Source organism: Capricornis sumatraensis, chromosome 1 (genome assembly GCF_032405125.1).
Source record: "Capricornis sumatraensis isolate serow.1 chromosome 1, serow.2, whole genome shotgun sequence".
Lineage (NCBI taxonomy): Eukaryota > Metazoa > Chordata > Mammalia > Artiodactyla > Bovidae > Capricornis > Capricornis sumatraensis.
The window spans coordinates 164094448-164116328 of NC_091069.1; the positions used below are offsets into that span (position 1 = coordinate 164094448).

The 21881-nt window shown below is 38.7% G+C and overlaps 1 protein-coding gene and 1 pseudogene across 1 annotated transcript in view; one reads left to right on the forward strand and one right to left on the reverse strand.

Moving 5' to 3' along the window:
* The first annotated feature begins 6228 nt into the window (after positions 1-6228).
* On the forward strand, positions 6229-6805 carry LOC138076240 (putative protein CRIPTO3; annotated as a pseudogene).
* Positions 6806-15301: 8496 nt separating this feature from the next.
* CD200R1 (CD200 receptor 1) overlaps positions 15302-21881 on the reverse strand; it is a 40138-nt gene continuing 33558 nt past the window's right edge. The window contains exons 4-8 of the mRNA XM_068978422.1: positions 21507-21821; positions 21136-21387; positions 17556-17658; positions 16963-17008; positions 15302-15922 (exon numbers count right to left, since the gene is read on the reverse strand). Of these exons, the coding sequence (XP_068834523.1) occupies positions 15782-15922; positions 16963-17008; positions 17556-17658; positions 21136-21387; positions 21507-21821 (857 nt within the window). The 3' untranslated portion in view covers positions 15302-15781. The remainder of the gene's footprint in view (positions 15923-16962; positions 17009-17555; positions 17659-21135; positions 21388-21506; positions 21822-21881) is intronic.

Below are 21881 nucleotides of genomic sequence, written 5' to 3' on the forward strand. Positions count from 1 at the left end.
TATGGAGAAGAGTATGGAGGTTCCTTTAAAAAGTAAAAATAAAGCTATGATATGATCCTGCAATCCCATTCCTGGCCATATATTCAGAGAAAACCAAAATTCAAAAATGTTCATTGCAGCACTACTTACCGTAGCCAGGACACTGAAGCCCATCAATGGAGGAATGGATAAAGAAGATGTGGTACACATATCCAGTGGAATATCACTGAGCCATAAAAAAAAAAGACCAAAATAATGCCATTTGCAGTGTCGTGAATGGACCCAGAGATTGTCATACTGAGTAAAGTCAGACGGAGAAAGACAAATATCATGTGATATCACTTATATGTGGAATCTAAAAAATGGTACAAATGAACCTATTTACAAGACAGAAATACAGTAACAGATGTAGAAAACAAACTTACCGTTACCATGGGTGAAGGGATGGGGCTTCCCTGGTGGCTCGTGGTAAAGAATCCTCCTGCCAATGCTGGAGATGCAAGAGACGCAGGTTCGATCCCTGGAATAGGAAGTGGCAACCGACTCCAGTATGCTTGCCTGGGAAATCCCATAAACAGAGGAGCCTAACAGGCTACAATCCAAAGGGTCACAAAGAGTCAGACACGACTGAGCAACTGAATGCAAGGGGGAAAGGGCAAGTGGAGGGATAAATTGGGAGATTGGAATTGACATATACACACTACTATATATAAAATAGATAACTAATAAGAACCTACTGTATAGCACAGGGAACTCTACTCAGTGCTCTGTAACAGCCTTTATGGTAACAAAATTTTAAAAGTGGATATATGTATAACTGGATCACTTTGATGAGCAGCAGATACTAACTAGCACATTGTAAATCAACTATTGCTGTTATTGATAAAATAAAATGCCCTCTTTTACTTTGTCAGCCTGATTAACTTTTTAAACTTCAATCTATCCTTCAGACCTCATTCAAATTTTATCCCCTGTACAAAGTACTCCCTAAATTCTTCTCACTCCCTGTTACCATTTAATGGTCACTATCTCTTCTCTAATTCTGTTTTTCTATTACAGCAACCACCAGAATTGGCAACACAATAACTAGAAATAATAAGATAGTGTGAAAACCACTATGGCTTTCCACTATGGAAAATAACATGTGATTAATATAGTTAAAAAAGAAAAGAGGAAAAAGGAAATAAAATGAAAGAACTAAACTTTTAAAAAAGAAAAATACAATTATTGGAATCAAATCTTGGTGGGTAGGTTAAAAACCTGATTAGATATAATCGAAAAGAAAATTAAGTGGTGACACAACCTAATACTTAAAATGCACTGTCAGAATGGACTAAGAACCAATAAAGAGATAAAAAAAATAGAGTGTGAATTTTATCTGAGAAAATCAACCTCAGTCCAATAATAAGATAGAAGGCAAAGGAAAACTTGAAAGAGAAAATAAGACAGAATGAAAAAATTCAATGTAAGTCAATTAGAATTTCCTGAGGTGATAACCAAGTATGTCAGTAGGTGATGACACTTGTTTGGGAAGAAGTTAAGATAATTAGATCAGTTACTGCAAGCCTGCTCACCTATGGTTAGACTTGCTCCTATTCAAATGTAAAACAAAGCAGGTCACATAATGTACATTGTTGCCTACCCAGTGGCATGTGCTCTGGACAGTCACTGCCATGTTAATTCTAGATTCATGCTCAGTGGAGATCAACCCTGGGATTTCTTTGGAAGGAATGATACTAAAGCTGAAACTCCAGTACTTTGGCCACCTCATGCGAAGAGTTGACTCATTGGAAAAGACTTTGATGCTGGGAGGGATTGGGGGCAGGAGGAAAAGGGGACGACCGAGGATGAGATGGCTGGATGGCATCCCTGACTCGATGGACATTGAGCCTGAGTGAACTCCGAGAGTTGGTGATGGACAGGGAGGCCTGGCGTGCTGCGATTCATGGGGTCGCAAAGAGTCGGACACGACTGAGCGACTGAACTGAACTGAACTGATGCAGTCTTCTGGGGTTGAGAAAATCTGTGCAATCTGGCTTCCCTGCAACCTTTGCACATTGAAGTTTTATTCTTCCCTTGAAGTAGTATTACTTCTGGAGATGCTGTAAATGAGAACAGAAAAAAAGTAAAATAAAAAAAGTAATCAAGTTTTATCTGTGACTGTTTAATAAGGATCTACTTATAGTGCATGTTGGTTAAGGCCATGGGCTCTTGAGTTAGATTATCTGGGTGCAAATTCTGCCACAACTGTCTTCTAATGTGTAACCTTGCACAAGTTTCTGTGCTTTACCAAATAAAAGAATGATACTAATTTATAACATATTGATTATGCAACAGTAGGAGACAAAATGCTCTGCCAATTACTCATGACATGGTCTCTATCGTAGGATGCATCTTGTGCTGGAATATGCTCCATTTGCTCCTCCAGATCAATTCTCCAATATTTTCTGCCATTCTCTAGGTCCTAAGAGGCTGACTTCTTGGAGGCATTGACACCAAATGTAGATCAGAGGTGGAAGGAGAGTAAGGTCGGAGTTCTACATTTTTCCTGTGGGGGTGTTAGGGTTCGCATATATACCACTCCCATAGCCATCGTCCTATGGGCAGCTCTCTCAAAAACACTGCTTTCTTCAGATTCCTTCATCTTGTAACTTCAGGTCAAGGAGTGTAATGCCTTCCAGGAGTTGCAAGACCCCCAGGTCCTTCCTTATCTCTTACTAGTTATGGAAACCACATCTTTTTAAAGCATGCATGCTTTTGTGAAACTCTGCCCAAGTTACTCAAAGTGTGCTGGTTGTTTACTGCTGGGACTCTGATTGATACACATCCCATTGTGGAGATGCTAAAATGTGAAAAAATATTGCAGCTTAGTGAAATATAGCACTTAGCTCCTCTGTGTCTCAATTTCATTTCCCTTAAATAGAAGTAATATTCCTTTCAGGATTATCATGACTAAAAGAACTAATACATGTAGAGTACTTAGAAAACCAATTGCATGTAATAAGTGCTCAATAAATATCATCATTAGTATATTTGAAGTATTGTGATAGGTACCATGAATTATGCAGAGATGGATAAAAGACAAAACACAATTTCAGACATCTTGGTAGTCTTGGTAAGTGACCACGTTTACATCTCAAAGTCAGATATTTTGACCTGAAGCCCAGTATTCTTATATCAAAACTTCCCTGATAATCCAAAATACCTGGAAAGAAGATCACTCTAGGTTAGTTCAAAAACACTTGTAAAACACTTTTTAAAATAAGAGAAGTGTTATTAATTTTAATTATGTACAGTAACACAGCCTAATAATTAAAATGTATTGTCATAATGCACTAAGAATGAATAAAAAGATAAGAAATTAAAATTATCTTGAGGGCAAAATTGGTAGTTATTTATAAACAGATTCTTCAGAAGATAAGGAAAGAGACAAGAAACCCAATCTTAACTGAGCATCCACTGCGTGAGAGCCACTTCTATACTATGTGAGAGGCACTAATATATTCACGAACTCTACAGGGAGAAATGGCTACTCCTGTTGTACAGATGAGCAATCTACCTCTGAAGGACAGAGCAGAGACTCAAACTCAAAGCTTCCACAGTCAGGAAGGGGGAGCACAGGGAACAAGCATACCTTTTCTACATCACACTGCCTCTGGAATTCTTAAAAAAATCCCCTAACGTGGCTTATATAGCTTGTACCCACTTATAAGGAGAGTTAATGTTTATGTGTGAGTTCATTCTTAGACTCCTTTTTGGTTTTTGCTTTATTTTAGGGTTGATTTTTTGTTTTTATTTGTTTGTTTGTTTGTTTGTTTTTTGCAAATGGCATAAAGATGCAGTCTTAGAATTATCACAAGTGTCTTTTTTCAAAAAACAAGACTTCTTTAAAACCTTGCTACTCAGTGTTGGTCTACATACCAGCAATATCAACATCACTTGGTAGCTCATTAGAAATGCAGAGGCATTAGATCCCCCTGCAAGGACTGTTCTAAAACTGTTACCCAAGGAAACTAGAAAGAGAAGAATGAAATTGAGGTTTTTAAAAGACATAAAAATTCTGGTGGGAAACAATCTGAAGTATCTTTCTCAACATGGTTTCCTCTACTTCACTCCAGTACCTTTCACCCTTCCCCTCCACCACTCCCAACAGACTCACCAGCTGTGAAAGGGAGAAAAATTGTGAAAAGTATCTCACAAGCTGAAGACATTTTCTGAAGGGAGTTCCCTTCTTCTTCCTATCCTTACCCCTCTCTTTTCCTTCCATATACCTAGCTGTTGACTTTTTCTTCTCCTGATCTCCCACATAAGCACTAATGAGAAATCCCCTGCTCTCTTAACGCCACTGTGTTTGCAGCTCATGAGAAATTTAAGAGGAAGCATTTCCTATTTGGAGAGTTAGGTGATAATGACTGAACTTCCTGATTTGTGCTTATATACATTTATTTCTCTCCAGAGAAACATATGCATTTGACCCACTATTCAGATCTAATTGTAATCAATTGAGTTATATCCCAGATAATGTTTAAGTGATTCTTATGAGACATGCATCAGTATATTCATTTTTATAAATGGGGAAGTAGAGAAGTAACTTATCCTACTTTGATCAATGACAGAGCTGTACAACCAGGATAGACATGATGATCTTTTCATGGATAGTTTTCCTTCCTTGCATTGTGTCGTGTGTGTGTGTGTTTGGTAATTCGTTGTATGGTTTGTGACAGAAGCCAAACATGATCTCTCATTCTAGAAGTAGACACTTTAATACAAAAAACACAGAGTATTTAAAACACTCATAAAGACCATAATACTAATAGTTCTCCACTCATATGACCCCCTGCCAAACTTGGGCTGGGGCTAGGGCTCAGTCTGCAATCCAGAATTAGAGCCCAGCTGGTGCAATTTTACTCTGATCCATCCAGCAAATCCTATGCACAAGACCTGCACCTCCGCAGATAGGAGGGGACCAGGTACCATGATAATGCTGCACCTGACATTTCTCAGGCACTTCCAACCTGGCTCCAGCCACAGCTGCCCCACTGCTTTTTTCTGAACATGGCCTTACTGCTATGCCATCCCTGACAGGGGCACCTCTGCCCACTCCACAAGCTCAGATCTTTTGTGAGCCAGGCCAGGTCCTCGTTGCCTCTGCCCGACCTGCCTGCACACTCACCCTCACACTTTCACACCCTGCAGATGATGTTACGCTCTTCTACTTCATAATTTCTGCTTTATTTCTTTTTCCTTCTTTATTCTGTTTGCTTCTGGCTAAAGCATTTTAGAATATGGTGCCTTCTGCCACAAAATAGAGGGTGGTGGGGTGGGAGAAGCAATCTACAGATTAACTGCAGTGTTACCATGGGTTTTCTATGTGAAAGGGGTCAGTGAAGACTGAGGGAATGAGTTTCTGCTTATAAACTCTCCTTGCTGCTGCTGCTGCTGCTGTTAAATCGCTTCAGTAGTGTCCAACTCTGTGCGACCCCATAGACGGCAGCCCACCAGGCTCCCCCATCCCTGGGATTCTCCAGGCAAGAACACTGGAGTGGGGTGCCATCGCCTTCTCCGATAAATTCTCCTTACATCTACTTAAAGAGACAGTAATCCTTTCCTTTGGGTTTGTTTTATTTGAACAAATGATTAACATAGGTTTCAGTTTGATTACCCAAAGGAACCATTAATGAAAATTTCTTGTAGAAAGAAGCATTGGGATCAGATTCTTGTCACCAGATAGATCATTCCTCAACACATCTGAAGATAAAAGTTTGGATTTTTTGATTGGTGAATTAAATTTATTACTGTCACTATTCTGGTTGTGAGTGTGTGCTCAATCGTGTCCAATTCTTTGCAACTTTATGGACTATAGTCCACCAGGCTCCTCTATCCTTGGAATTTTCCAGGCAAGAATATTGGAGTGGGTCACCATTTCCTGCTCCAAGGGATCTTCCAGACCCAGGGCTCGAATCTGCGTCTCTCGTGTCTCCTGCATTGGCAGATGGATTCTTTACCACTGTGCCACCTGGGAAGTCCTCTGGTTGTGATATTATACTGTTATTTAGCATAATGTTATCATTAGGTCAAACTAGGAATGGTGCATAGAGATCTCTGTGTTATTTCTTTCACGTGCATGTGAATCTATAATTATCTCACTAAAAGTTTTAATTAAAAAAATTGAAAGTCAGGTATGGCTGAGGAAGGAGAATCTCCCTGAAGGTTATAGTCAAAACATTTATTAGCACTGATCTGTGGGCCATGGAGCAAAGGAAGACAGGATACATCTCTTCCAGTGTGATTTTGATCGTGGCCTTTTCCAAAGCATTTGAACTGGGGTTAGTTGTTGGATTGAGCCACCGTAAACTTACCCATCCATTACAGGGAGACTACCCCTTCAGAGATAATGGTTCGTCATTGGCCTTCCCAGTTTGTATCATCCATGGGAATCCAGAACAGCAAGGGGCTAAACAGAACCTGCTACCTGAATGGGGGAACCTGCCTTCTGGGGTCCTTTTGTACCTATCCTCCCTCTATGGAGAGAACCGTGAGCTTGACATGCACTAAGGGAAGTGTGTGGGTCTATGCCCCATGACACCTGGTTGCCTGTGAGCTGTTCCATGTGTAAATGCTGGCATGGCCAGTTTCGCTGCATTCCTCAGTGATTCCTACCTGGCTGTGATGAACACCTCATCACTGCTGAACTCCAGAATTAACATTGTCAGCATGTGCTTTTCTGCTACCTGGCATCTTCCTTGCTATACAGTTATTAACGCACATTTGCAATCAACATTTGTCATGCAGATTTCATGACCTGAAGAGGCTGTCCCTCCAGTGACCCAAATGGGAGACGATTCATTCGTTAGTTGTCTTGAAAGAGTGAATACATTTCCCACGGTCTCTAATATGTCCTTAAAGTACCAGCTACTTTCCTCTGCCCTGCCCTCTCCAAAAAACTACTTTAAAAAAAGTAAGCCATATATTATGCCGAACTTCTGTGTTTCTGATACATGTATTTCTAGCAAGGGTTTATAAAGAGTTTCGTTTAAACAATTGAATTCTATCTTCAGATTATTAAAGGTTACTCCCAATGTGAAACTGAGTATAAAGCATTGAATAGAGTTGAACAAATTAATTAAGGCAATATCTTGGAAAGGAAAGAAAATCTGTAATGGGAGCAAAGGAGAAGAGAAGGGGCAGTTTTAAGAGGTGAGAGACAGGATGCTGAAGTAATAGAAGTGTACATGTGTCCCTGGGAGACTAGGTAGAAAACGGAGAGCAAATGAGAGAGAGTTGAGAAAATAAAATGGATCACTTAGTTGATTAGATGGGTGCTGCTAAGCTGCTAAGTCACTTCAGTCGTGCCCGACTCTGTGTGACCCCATAGACAGCAGCCCACCAGGCTCCCCTGTCCCTGGGATTCTCCAGGCAAGAACACTGGAGTGGGGCGCCATTTTCTTCTCCAACGTATGGAAGTGAAAAGTGAAAGGGAAGTCGCTCAGTCGTGTCCAACTCTTTGCGACCCCATGGACTGCAGCCTACCAGGCTCCTCCATCCATGGGATTTTCCAGGCAAGAGTACTGGAGTGGGATGCCATTACGTTCTCCGAGGTGCGTACAGAGAAGCAAGTCAAAAAGCAAAGTTGAAGGGCAAGTTTCTGTCATCTATAGGAAGCTGTATAAGACAAGAACACCTGTTCTCTCAAAGATTCGTAGAGAATAAAGTCTCCTTGAAAAAAATTCTATCCAGTCATTTGTATGTTTTTGGGAAAATGTCTACTCATGTCCTATGTCCACTTTTAATTGGAGTAGTTGGCTTTGTTTTGTCTTTGCTGTTGGGTTGGATAAATTCTTTATTTTGTAAATTGACATCTTATAGATATGGTTTGCAAATATTTTCTTCCATTTTATAAGTTGCCTTTTCATTTTTATGGAAGCAAGGTCCAATGCTGTGAAGAGCAATATTGCATAGGAACCTAGAATGTTAGGTCCCTGAATCAAGGCAAATTGAAAGTGGTCAAACAGGAGATGGCAAGAGTGAATGTTAACATTTTAGGAATGAGCAAACTAAAAGGGACTGAAATAGGTGAATTTAAGAATCAAGGCAAATTGAAAGTGGTCAAACAGGAGATGGCAAGAGTGAAAGTCAATATTTTAAGAATGAGCAAACTAAAATGGACTGATATAGGTGAATTTAACTCAGATGAATATCATATCTACTACTGTGGGCAAGAATCCCTTAGAAGAAATGGAGTAGCCGTCATACTCAACAAAAGAGTCCGAAATGCAGTACTTGGGTGCAATCTCAAAAATGACAGAATGATCTCTGTTCGTTTTCAAGGCAAACCATTCAATATCACGGTAATCCAAGTCTATGCCCCAAGTAATGCTGAAGACACTGAAGTTGAACGGTTCTAGGAAGACCTACAAGACCCTCTAGAATTAACACCCAAAATAGGTATCCTTTTCATTTTAGTGGACTGGAATGCAAAAGTAGGAAGAAACATCTGGAGTAACAGGCAGATTTGGCATTGGAGTACAGAATGAAGCAGTTCAGGTCAGTTCATTCACTCAGTCGTGTCCGACTCTTTGAAACACATGAAATGCAGCACGCCAGGCCTCCCCAAGTGCCGGAGTCTACCCAAATGCATGTCCATTGAGTCGGTGATGCCATCCAGCCATCACATTCTCTGTCATCCCCTTCTCCTCCTGCCCTTAATCTTTCCCAGAATCAGGGTCTTTTCAAATGAGTCAGCTCTTCACATCAGGTGGCCAAAGGATTGGAGTTTCAGCTTCATAATCAGTCCTTTGAATGAACACCCAAGAATGATCTCCTTTAGGATGGACTGATTGGGTCTCCTTGCAGTCCAAGGGACTCTCAAGAATCTTCTCCAACACCACAGTTCAAAAGCATCAATTCTTCAGTGCCCAGCTTTCTTTATAGTCCAACTCTCACATCCATACATGACTACTAGAAAAACCATAGCCTTGACTAGACGGACCTTTGTTGACAAAGTATTGTCTCTGCTTTTTCATATGCTGTCTAGGTTGGTCATAACTTTCTTTCCAAGGAGTAAGCATCTTTTAATTTCATGGCTGCAATCACCATCTGCAGTGATTTTGGAGCCCCCCAAAATAAACTCAGCCACTGTTTCCCCATCTATTTGCCATGAAGTGATGGGACCGGATGCCATGATCTTAGCTTTCTGAATGTTGAGCTTTAGGACAACTTATTCACTCTCCTCTTTCACTTTCATCAAGAGGCTCTTTAGTTCTTCTTCACTTTCTTCCACAAGGGTGGTGTCATCTGCATTTCTGAGGTTATTGATATTTCTCCCAGCAATCTTGATTCCAGCGTGTGATTCCTCCAGCTCAGCGTTTCTCATGATGTACTCTGCATATAAGTTAAATAAGCAGGGTGAAAATATACTGCTTTGACGTACTCCTTTTCCTATTTGGAACCAGTGTGTTGTTCCATGTCCAGTTCTAACTGTTGCTTCCTGACCTGCATACAGGTTTCTCAAGAGGAAGGTCAGATAGTCTGGTATTCTTATCTCTTTCAGAATTTTCCACAGCTTATTGTGATTCACACAGTCAAAGGCTTTGGCATAGTCAGTAAAGCAGAAATAGATGTTTTTCTTGAACTCTCTCTCTTTTTCAATGATCCAACAGATGTTGACAATTTGATCTCTGATTGCTCTGCCTTTTCTAAAACCAGCTTGAACATCTGGAAGTTCACAGTTCACATATTATTGAAGCCTAGCTTGGAGAATTTTGAGCATTACTTTGCTAGCGTGTGAGATGAGTACATTTGTGCGGTAGTTAGAGCTGTCTTTGGCATTGCCTTTCTTTGGGATTGAAATGAAAACTGACCTTTTCTGGTCCTGTGGCCACTGCTGTGTTTTCCAAATTTGCTTGAATATTGAGTGCAGCACTTTCACAGCATCATATTTTAGGATTTGAAATAGCTCAACTGGAATTCCATCACCTCCACCTGTTCGTTGTGGTGCTTCCTAAGGCCCACTTGACTTCACATTCCAGGATGTCTGGGTCTAGATGAGTGAGCACACCATCGTGATTATCTGGGTCGTGAAGATCTTTTTTGTATAGTTCTTCTGTGTATTCTTGCCACCTCTTCTTAATATCTTCTGCTTCTGTTAGGTCCCTACCATTTCTGTCCTTTATCGAGCCCATCTCTAATTTCCTTGAAAAGATCTCTAGTCTTTCCCATTCTACCTCTATTTCTTTGCATTGATTGCTGAGGAAGGCTTATTTATTTCTCCTTGCTATTCTGTGGAACTCTTCATTCAAATGGGTATATCTTCCCTTTTCTCCTTTGCTTTTCGTGTCTCTTCTTTTCACAGCTATTTGTAAGGCTTCCTCAGACAGCCATTTGGCTTTTTGCTTTTCTTTTTCTTGGGGATGGTCTTGCTCCCTGTCTTTTGTACAATGTCACAACCCTCTGTCCATAGTTCATCAGGCACTCTGTCTTTCAGATCTAGTCCCTTAAATCTATTTCTCACTTCCACTGTATAACATAAGGGATTTGATTTAGGTCATACCTGAACGGTCTAGTGATTTTCCTCACTTTCTTCAATTTCAGTCTGAATTTGGCAATAAGGAATTCATGATCTGATCCACAGTCATTCCTGGTCTTGTTTTTGCTGACTGTATAGAGCTTCTCCATCTTCGGCTGCAAAGAATATAATCAATCTGATTTTGGTGTTGACCATCTGGTGATGTCCACGTGTAGTCTTCTCTTATGTTGTTGGAAGACGGTGTTGGCTATGACCAGTGTGTTCTCTTGGCAAAATTCTATTAGTCTTTGCCCTGCTTCATTCCATACTCCAAGGCCAAATTTGCCTGTTACTCCAGGTGTTTCTTGACTTCCTACTTTTGCATTCCAGTCCCCTATAATGAAAAGGACATCATTTTTCGGTGTTAGTTGTAAAAGGTCTTGTATGTCTTCATAGAACCGTTCAGCTTCTTCAGCGTTACTGGTTGGGGCATAGACTTGGATTACTGTGATATTGAATCATTTGCCATGAAAACAAACAGAGATCATTCTGTCGTTTTTGAGATTGCATCCAAGATTAGCATTTTGGACTCTTTTGTTGACTATGATGGATACTCCATTTCTTCTAAGGAATTCCTGCCCATAGTATGGTCATTTGAGTTAAATTCACCCATTCCAGTCCATTTTAGTTTGCTGAATCCTAGAATGTCAGTGTTCACTCTTGCCATCTCCTGCTTGACCAGTCCCATCACTTCATGGCAAATAGATGGGGAAACAGTGGAAACAGTGAGAGACTATTTTGGGGGGTTCCAAAATCACTGCAGATAGTGACTGCAGCCATGAAATTAAAAGATGCTTGCTCCTTGGAATAAAAGTTATCACCAACCTAGACAGCATATTAAAAAGCAGAGACAATACTTTGTTAACAAAGGTCCATCTAGTCAAGGCTATGGTTTTTCCAGTATTCATGTGTGGGTATGAGAGTTGGACTATAAAGAAAGCTGAGTGCCGAAGAATTGATGCTTTTGAACTGTGGTGTTGGAAAAGACTCTTGAGAGTCCCTTGGACTGCAAGGAGATCCAACCAGTCCATTCTAAAGGAGATCAGTCCTGGGTGTTCTTTGGAAAGACTGATGCTGAAGCTGAAACTCCAATACTTTGGCCACCTGATGTGAAGAGCTGACTCGTTTGGAAAGACCCTAGAGCTGGGAAAGATTGAAGGCAGGAGGAGAAGGGGACGACAGAGGATGAGATGGTTGGATGGCATTACCAACTCAATGGACATGAGTTTGAGTTATCTCTGGGAGTTGGTGATGGACAGGAAGGCCTGGCGTGCAGCAGTCCATAGGGTCACAAAGAGTTGGACACGACTGAATGACTGAACTGAACTAAACTGAACTTTTCATTTTCATTGCGATATAATTAACTCATATAACATTATATTAGTTTCAGCTGTACAGCACAATATTTGTTACTTGAATATATTATAAAATAATCGTCACATTAAGTCTAGTTAACACACATCACCACAATAGTCATTAATACAAATTTTTTTATCTTGTGATGAGAACTTTAAGATTTACTCTATTAGCAACTTTCAAGTGTTCAGTACTGTATCGTTAACTATAGTCTCCTTGCTGTATACATTATATCCTGATGACGTATTTATTTTATTTTAAAACTGGAAGTTTGTGCCTTTGGACTCCCTTTACCCATTTCACCCATACCCTACCCCCTACTTCTGGTAACCTGTTAATTTGGTTTGGAATTTGTTTTTTGTTTTTGTTTAAGATTTTACATAAGTGAATCATATATGTATCTTCGTTTGTCTGACTTATTCCACTCAACATAGTGCCATCAAAGTCCACCCATGTTGTCATAAATGGCAAGATTTCACTCTTGTATGCCTGAATTATATTCCATTATAGGTGTTTACCACATTTTCTTTATCCATGCATCCATCAGTGGACACTTGGATTTTTTTCTTTGTTTTAGCTATTGTAAATAACCCATTCAACAAAGCAGAGTAAAAGAAAAAAATTAAACAGAGTGGGTGGAGGAAACATAGTAAATGAGACATGTAAAGTAAGATTGCAGAAATGTCGCCAAATATATAACTAATCACAACAAATGTGAATAATTTAAATTCTCTTATTAAAAGTTTAAATTCTTAAATGAGGTAATAAAAAGAGCTATGTCTTTTTTCCAAAAAAGCTATAATTCTTTGTAATAGGTATGCCTAAAATGAAACTTCACAGAAAAGTTGAAAATAACAGGGACACACCAGGTAAATACTAACCAATGAAATGATGGACTGGGCAACCAACAAGGGAGCTATTAGGATTCCTATCAAAAAGAACTTACTATTCAGCTCCAAGGAGTGCAATTATTGCTAAGACCCTCAAGCTTCATTTCAGCTTTCAGCTGAAGTCATACTCTTCCCAGTCAGTGACTAACCGTAAAGGGGCAGCAGAGTCTGACCATCTCTGCACATTAAAGACTCCTTTTAAAAGCGATCCTTGCTCTTCTTGTCGTGCTTCTCATTGGTGTGGCCATGATTTTAACAGGTCTAAATTGTTATTTGAGGCTCCCTGTCTTCTATCTTGCTCTTCCCTTCTTTCCTTTCACAAGTTTCTTTCAGATCATCGTGATAGTCTAAAGACTTACCTTCCTCTATCCTGTTTCCAACCCCTTTGGCCTTTCAAAGTTGTAACCTTTCTCCTCTAATTGACCTTGACTAACTCCATATTACCTTCTGCTTCTTGGAAAATCTGACACACTAAGTCCAATCACTAGATTTTCTGATTCAGCAGACCTAGAGAGGATTTGGGGAATCTGTATTATTTTGTATTTCCCCACATAATTTTGATTTTCAACTATCTTTAACACCCTTGTAGTAGAAGATTTTAATACATTTATTTCCTAAAAAGTGTAATTTGACATTATAAATGATCTTGACATCTTTACTATGATGTTATTTGACATGATTGTTTTGACATTATCAAGTTAAAATGTAAAATATTTAAACAGATATTGAACCTAAGAGTGAACCTCATCCCAATAAAGGGATGGATGAAGAAATAAGAAAATGTCAAGACAGGGTTATAGCAACCTAGATGTCCATCAGCAGATGAATGGATAAGAAAGCTGTGGTACATATACACAATGGAGTATTACTCAGCTATTAAAAAGAATACATTTGAATCAGTTCTAATGAGGTGGATGAAACTGGAGCCTATTATACAGAGTGAAGTAAGCCAGAAAGAAAAACACCAATACAGTATACTAACACATATATATGGAATTTAGAAAGATGGTAATGATAACCCTGTATGCGAGATGGCAAAAGAGACACAGATGTATAGAACGGTCTTTTGGACTCTGTGGGAGAGGGAGAGGGTGGGATGATTTGGGAGAATGGCATTGAAACATGTATACTATCATGTAAGAAACGAATCTCCAGTCTAGGTTCGATGCAGGATATAGGACTCTTGAGGCTGGTGTACTGGAATGACCCAGAGAGATGGTATGGGGAGGAAGGTGGGAGGGGGGTTCAGGGTTGGGAACACGTGTACACCCATGGCAGATTCATGCTGATGTATGGCAAAACCAATACAGTATTGTAAAGTAAAATAAAGTGAAAAAAAAAAAAGAGACAGGGTTATAATGTCTATTGTGTACACTTCTTGGTAATATTTATATGCAGAAACTTAATGGACTGTTTTCTTGACCTCGTCAAAAATGGTTTGGTTAAAATATCATGTGTCAAGTGCCACTATAGTAGTTTTATATCCAAACTAGATTAACAATCCTTTTAAGGATAAAGTTTAGAGTAACCCAAATGTCTTCAGGGAGACAAACATATTAATAAAACAAAATAGCTGTCAAATGTTTCTAATGGCACAATTAAAGCATGAATGGATTTTGTTTTAATTTCTACCATGTTAAAAAAATTTAATTTTCAGGATCATTTTTCCTGCTATGAAGTAAACAGATTTATTTTTATAATAAAATATATTTTCATATATTAAAAATTATTAATATATTCCCAATATTTTATTCCTTAGAAAAATAGAGGAAAGGGTCATGTCATCCCATGGTTATTCCTTTAGCATATAAGATCATACTTAGTAAATACCCCAAGTCTTCAAAAATGCATATTTAGCTGATTATATAGTCAATCAACATTTGTTATTTGATAAATATATCACAATAAAATGTATACCATAAAATACACTTTTCCAATTTATCACATTATTAGGCATTAGATAGCAATACCTCTCTAGAGATTTAATAAGTTCAGAAGAAGCTAATGTCCTCATGTGTGTTCTTCCTCTCTCTCACATACACATATGCACACATGCACACATGGAAGGAAAATATAAATTCAGTTTTATTAAATAGTGAAATTCTTATTATAATCCTATATTTGCTAACAGAAGGTTGACAATTTACAGATATTAAAATAATAGAAAAGGTACATTCAAACAGGATTGGAGGGAATATAAATTGATACAATTTGACATAGCAGTCAATAATATTGACTTATCAGTCAGTAATAAAGATGCACAAAACCTTTGGCCTCGCAATTTCACTCAAGGAAATTATCTTACAAATATGTTCAAACACATTCAAAGAGATAAATCCACAAGAAACATTCTATGTAGTATTGTTTATGATAGCAAAACAAAACAATCTAAGTGTCCACCACAGGGTTAATTAAATTAAATTCCATTACATACAATGGAATTATATGTAACCATTAAGAAGAATGAGGTAGCTCTGCTTGTGTTGATACAAAAGATCTTTAAGATATATTATAGTACTAACTTTCTATAAGTACAGAACAAATTATGCTATGTTTCTGTTTCTGTCTTGACAAGGATGTACGTGTATGAATATGTAAGCAGACATATAAGTGTATACATATGCAATGCACATATAGGTATGACATGTGCACATAGAAATTCCCTCAAATATTACATAAAACTGTTGGCAATTATTCCTTCTATGAAGTTATCTGAGGTAACTCAATTTTCATCATCTACTGTACTGAACAATTTTAATATTTTATCACGAACATGTGCTCTCTTTGTAATAATATCAGTTTAAAGAACTAGCCAGTAACAGCTAAAATTCTAAAAGTTCAATTGTATAAAGATAGAAACGCAAATCCTCTATAATGTCTCTGTCGTCTAAGAATCTTTGAAAAGCTAGTTTCAAAATAGGCTTTCCATTCCAGAAATCTAAGAAAATCAGAACAGTATCTGTAACTGCATCTTGATTCATTTGTCCTGGTGCTACACTCTAGGAACATAAACAGTATGGAGATTCATCCCATCAACTTCACTTGGTAACACCTGAGACGTCTTCGCCCTATTTGTAATATCATAAAGTGGATTGTTCTTCTCTGTGTAGCTGGCATAGGGCTCCATTTCATCCTAAAATATAACCCAACATTAAATTCAATTGAAAAAAACAAAACAGAAATCCTAACTACCTGTGCTTTTCTAATAAGTGCTCACAACTTTAGTGTCTACCAATAGTGGTCTCTGAGCCTGCATGAACATAAATGCAAGGCTTTTCTAATATACTATTAAAAAATTTTTGATTATTTAAGTCTCAGTGTCGGATGATAACAGTTGCCTGAAAGTAGGAATGTAGAAGAGTGAAGTGACATGAGGAGTATTTCAGAAGAGAATGTCAAAGATTTAGTAAACTACATGTTATAATAGATCCTAGAGCTGGATAGGTATTAAACTTAGGTAAAAAGGGCTTCCCTGATAGCTCAGTTGGTAAAGAATCCACCTGCAATGGAGGAGACCCTGGTTCGATTCCTGGGTCAGGAAGATCCGCTGGAGAAGGGAAAAGCTACCCATTCCAGTATTCTGGCCTGGAGAAGTCCATGGACTGTATAGTCTATGGGGTCTCAAAGAGTTGGACACGACTGAGCAACTTTCACTTTCACTTTAGGTAAGACGGAAATGATGATGGTATTGAAAAAAGGAAATCAAGGATTAGAGATGGTTTAATGGAGGAGAAAATACTAACTCAATTTCTCCAAAGATTACAGTCCAAACAAGGCTAACATGATGTCTTTTGTGCAGTTCTTAAAAATAGTGCTTGGTGGATAATTAATAAAATTAGTACATCTGACAGTATTATAGAATAGGAATTTTTTCTTTTTAATTAAAATACTAATATTGATGCAAATTACAAATTATGTGACTAAATGCTGGGAAAGATGGAGGGCAGGAGGAGAAGGGGATGACAGAGGGTGAGATGGTTGGATGGCATCACTGACTCAATGGACATAGGTTTGGGTGGACTCCGGGAGTTGGTGATGGACAGGGAGGCCTGGCGTGCTGCAGTTCATGCGGTCACAGAGAGTTGGACACAACTGAGCGACTAAACTGAACTAACTGACTAGATTTTCAGACTACGTGGCTTAAAAATTTGCAAATATTCTTTTTAGTCTTACCTCCTCAGCAACTGGAGTATGTTCTGTTTTTTTCAATTTACATTTTCTGCAAAAATAAAAATAAGCTAGAATAAATGTCAAACCACGATTATTCAGATTGAAAATGAGAAAACAAAAGAGTATGCTGTTGACAATTATGGTTCATTTTGATAGAAACTATAATAAGTCAGAAATGAACTATCAGATATGAGCAAAGAATGCTGCTTAGAGTTAACACATCCAAATAAGATAATTCTGAATTTTGGAAAGATAAGTAAAATTATGCAAAGAACCTTGTGTAATGGAATATATGCAACACCTCATCTTTGGTATATGAAATTAATTATTGTAATTCTTTTCCCAAATACAAAATAGCACGTACTGTCTCTCCCAAGATCCTGCTCCAGACAGCCTAATTCACTATGCTTGCATATCTAAATAACCTAGAAAAACCCCCCATGTCATTCAGAGTAGACCATGTATTTTATTTTCAGGGTATACTTCTTGATTATGGGAGAATTGATGCTAAAATCTTAATTTTACCTAGTCAATTCCATATTTCTGACTTCTTTTTAACCCTATAAAGCTGGAGAAGAGAAGGCATCAGTCAGTACCTGCAGCCACTGATTTTCAAAAGCCAAATGGATCCCGCGATGATCAAGATAATAAAAATAGGGGCAATGATATATAAAATGAAGTGTACTTGTATTTCAGAACCTGTAAATATAGACAAAAGAATATATAATTTAACACTCAGTTCAGTTCAGTCACTCAGCTGTGTCTGACTCTTTGTGACCCCATGGACAGCAGCATGCTAGGCTTCCCTGCCATAATTCCCTGGCATAATAAAATAATTTAACATTATTCAGCAGTAAAAACCAATGAGCTATCAAGCCATGAAATCATGTAGGACTATTAAAAGCATATTACTAAATGAAAGGAGCCAGTCTGAAAAGGCTAAATGCTGCATGATTCCAACCATATGACATTCTGGAAAAGGTAAAACTATGCAGTAAGACGATCAGGGATTGTTAAAGGTTAGGGTGGATGGAGGCATGAATAGGTGGAGCATAGAGGATTTTATGGCAGTGAAACTACTCTATACCATACAATAATTGTGAATGTATGTCATGTATGCATTTCTCAAAATTCATAGAACATGTACCTAGAGTGAGTCTTAATGTAAACTATGGACTTTGAGTGATAATAGCATGTTAAGGTAGGGTCATTGATTATAACAAATGTATCACGGCAGCATGGGGGATGATCAATAGATGGACAGGAAGACCATGCATGTGTAGCGACAAGGGTTTTATTGGAACTCTCTGTACTTCCTATTCAATATTGCTATCACTCTATTTAAAAAATAAAAGTCTACTTTAATATTATTTGCATATATATTTACATCTACAAGAATGTCTTATAGTACATGAAATTTATTTCTGATTTAATTTTTAAAACTTTGCCCCATTAATAGTTCAAATAATTGTTCTAATAAAATTGCTTTATCACTTCAGACTCTTGAGTTTTCAGCAGACATTATCTTGTATCAGGATTTTGTTTCCTTAAGGATTCATGTAGTGAATTCCTATAGGAGAGATGTGAAATTTAGATCTCTCTGTTATAGTAAGAGTATTGGTCATCTCCAATATTCAGAAATGAACAGGGAATTGTAAGAAAAGTATTTGGAAAAATAACCCTAATTCTGAAGTCACCTCTATTCCAAGGCATTGAAACTGAACTGAATGCATGTCAGCAACTTTGAACTATTCACTAACCGCTGGGAGCAATATAAGCTCAATCTGACAAGAGAAGTCAGCAAAGGACCTGGCCGACTCTTGGAGGTTTTAAGACTGTGCTCCTGAAGTTTCGTGAATGTGGCTGGGACAGCAGAGAGAGGTAAGTGGAAGCTGCAATCCACCTTCTTTCAATACTTTGTTTTTAAACACTGGATTTTTATTTAAAGAAGAACATTTTTGTTTACAGTTAAACACTACAATAGTGTTTTGAAGCCCTCTCTTTCAAACTAATGAGCTGTCTTTTGCTGGAAGTGTGCTAGCAGAGGTAAAGGTCTACCCTGTGTGGGAGACTTACCTGCACTGGGTGGGACTGGGCTAGAGACTTCCTCCAATTCTGAGAATCTATAAATATGATGTCATATTGTAGTACCAAGTAGTCAGACTTTATACATAACCGGGAGCATTACTCTCCTCGGTAAACACTACCAAACTATATATATATAAAAACTTTAAGAATGGACTTTAGAAAATCACGCTTTAAACCCAACACTTTCCTCTTCTCCTTTCTTAACACTAAAATATCAGTAGAGAATTTTTAAACTTAATGTATTTCTTTTAATTGCAGGCTAATTACTTTACAATATTGTAGTGGTTTTTGCCATACATTGACATGAATCAGCCATGGGTATACCTGTGTCCCCCATCCTGAACCCCCCTCCCACCTCCCTCCCCATCCCATCCCTCAGGGTCATCCCAGTGCACCAGCCCTGAGCGCAGAATTTTTTTTTAAATATAGACTTGCAAAGACAAAGAGATTATGGATGAAGATAAGAGCAGATGAAAGATTTCAACTTGTTTTAACATGAAAGATGAACTGAAGAATGGCCAATAATTCAGAGTGAAATAAGTATAAGCCTTAGTGAATCCAAGAAGACTCTAGAGTAGGAAGGAAAAAATATGGAGAAAGGGGAATGTCAGGAGTGGAGTGTGGAGCTACAAGCTGGAAGCTTCCTTGAAGTTCTGTATGAAGAACAGATAGGCCGCCAACTCTCCTCCCACCCCACTCAACCAGGTCACCACACTTCCCCAACCAGCAGAAACCAGGAAGCTGGGCCCAGAGAAGATGAACTGGAGAAATTCCAGAGTCAAAGACTCACACATAACGTAAGGTGGAGATGAAGTGTCTTTAAAGGAAAGTTTGAGTTCTGAATAGTCACACACTCACACACACACTTACACACACCCCTCTCCTCCCTTCTCTCAGAACACTCTCAGATAGTCAGGATTATTCCTCCAAGGGAAGAGATTGGAGAGGTATTTTCTACAGAGTCTGAGTAGCCTCAGAGAAAAGATCTTCCCTGGTAGCTCAGATGTAAAGAACCTGCCTGCCAATGTAGGAGACATAAGAGACACGGGTTCGATCTCTGGGTTGGGAAGATTCCCTGGAGGAGAGCATGGCATGGCAACCCACTCCAGTGTGATTCTCCTGCCTGGAGAATCCCGTGGACAGAGGAGCTGAGGGGCTAAGAGTCCATAGGGTCGCACAGTCAACGCAACTGAAACGACTTAGCACGCACACATGCACACTAGGTTTACATTGGCTATATTAAGAAATAGCACCGTTACCATGTTGTTAATAAAACTGAGTCAAATACTAGAAGAAACACTTTAAGATCTGAAAGTACTTGTCTCTGGAGAGTTGTTTGTAAGAATGGAGCAGGGGGGATGGAGAATCAGAGAGGGCTAACACTTTACATGATATACTTGTCTAGACACAATAGACAACATAGATTTTAAACTACATGAGTTAGGCTGATTAGGACAATATTTTTATAATAAGAAATTAGGGTAGAATGGGTGCAGAAACTAAACTGTAATGAACTGATTCATAGATGTTATTATAAGACATTAAAAAATTTTCATTGGAAAAACCATGAGAAAACTCTACCAGACTGAAAATTCATGAAGGCAATTTATGAGCAACTTTATTCTTCTAATAAAATTATAATTAGTTGTTTAAAATTATCCTTTATCCTTCTATTAAAACCATTTAAGTATTTGTGTAAAAGTACACCATACAAGTCAATTTATTAGTACAGAAGAGAAAATTAAAGGAAGAATAAATTGGGTGTTCCCTGGTAGCCTAGTGGTTAGGATTCTGGCTTTCACTGCCTTGCCCAGGTTCAGTTCCTCGTAGGGCAACTGAAATCCTGGAAGCTGCTCTACACAACTAAAAAAAAAAAAAAGTAGAATAAAATTCATTCTATAATATGGCTTTTTACAACAAACTTTTGTATTATTCTTCTAGATAATCCTTTACTTTGAGGAGGAGACAAAGTGGAGGGTGGAAAGGACATCCTTGAATGAAATTTCTTTGCATATTCCTTTTTCTTTCTTAAGGTAATTCCTCTGAAAGAATGGAAAAATCAAAAATAAGACTAGAAAAATTACTAACCTTGACTCAGTTGTATGGACAGACTCTTGTTGCCAGTCAAGTGGGAGACAGAGCAGGACACATTCAGCACATGGCGGTCCTCCCAGCGGCAAGTACTCTGGACGGTCACGGTGCCATTGCCCCAGTAAGGCTCTTGCTCAGTGACGCAATCCCCCTCTGGGGTCCAGGAGATCTGTGCAGCCGGCTTCCCTGCAGCTGCCTTGCACACTGCAGTTCCCTTCTCAGTTTGGGTCAGGGTCACCTTCGGGGGCACTGCAGAATTGTAGGGGAAATGCTTCAGTCTTAACACATGGGACACTGAATTTAGACAGAGATTTGTTTCGGCCCAAAATCTGTTTATCTGAAACACCTCAATATATGATGTTCCTTACCTAACACTTGGAGGTGATATTCATGCTGGAAATTCCCATTACTTGTTGCTATTTGGCACGTGTAATTCCCATCATGAGTGATGGCCACTGGGCCGATCTGAAGGGCAGGATTCTCGTCAGGTCCAGAGGCCCAGGTTATTCTCTTGTCAGTACAGTTTCCTCCTGTGGTCTGATTTGTATCACGTCTGTAGGCTCTGAAGCAGGGCGGCTTGTCTCTGAGGACTATTTCCCATGTTACCAACACACTTGGCCACTGCACAGGAGGGCAAGTGAGCACAGCTTTTGTATTCACTGGTACTGATAGTGAAGTTTTAACTGGAAACACATACATAAACACACAAACACAATCATAGGAGAAAAGCTTTATGATACTTG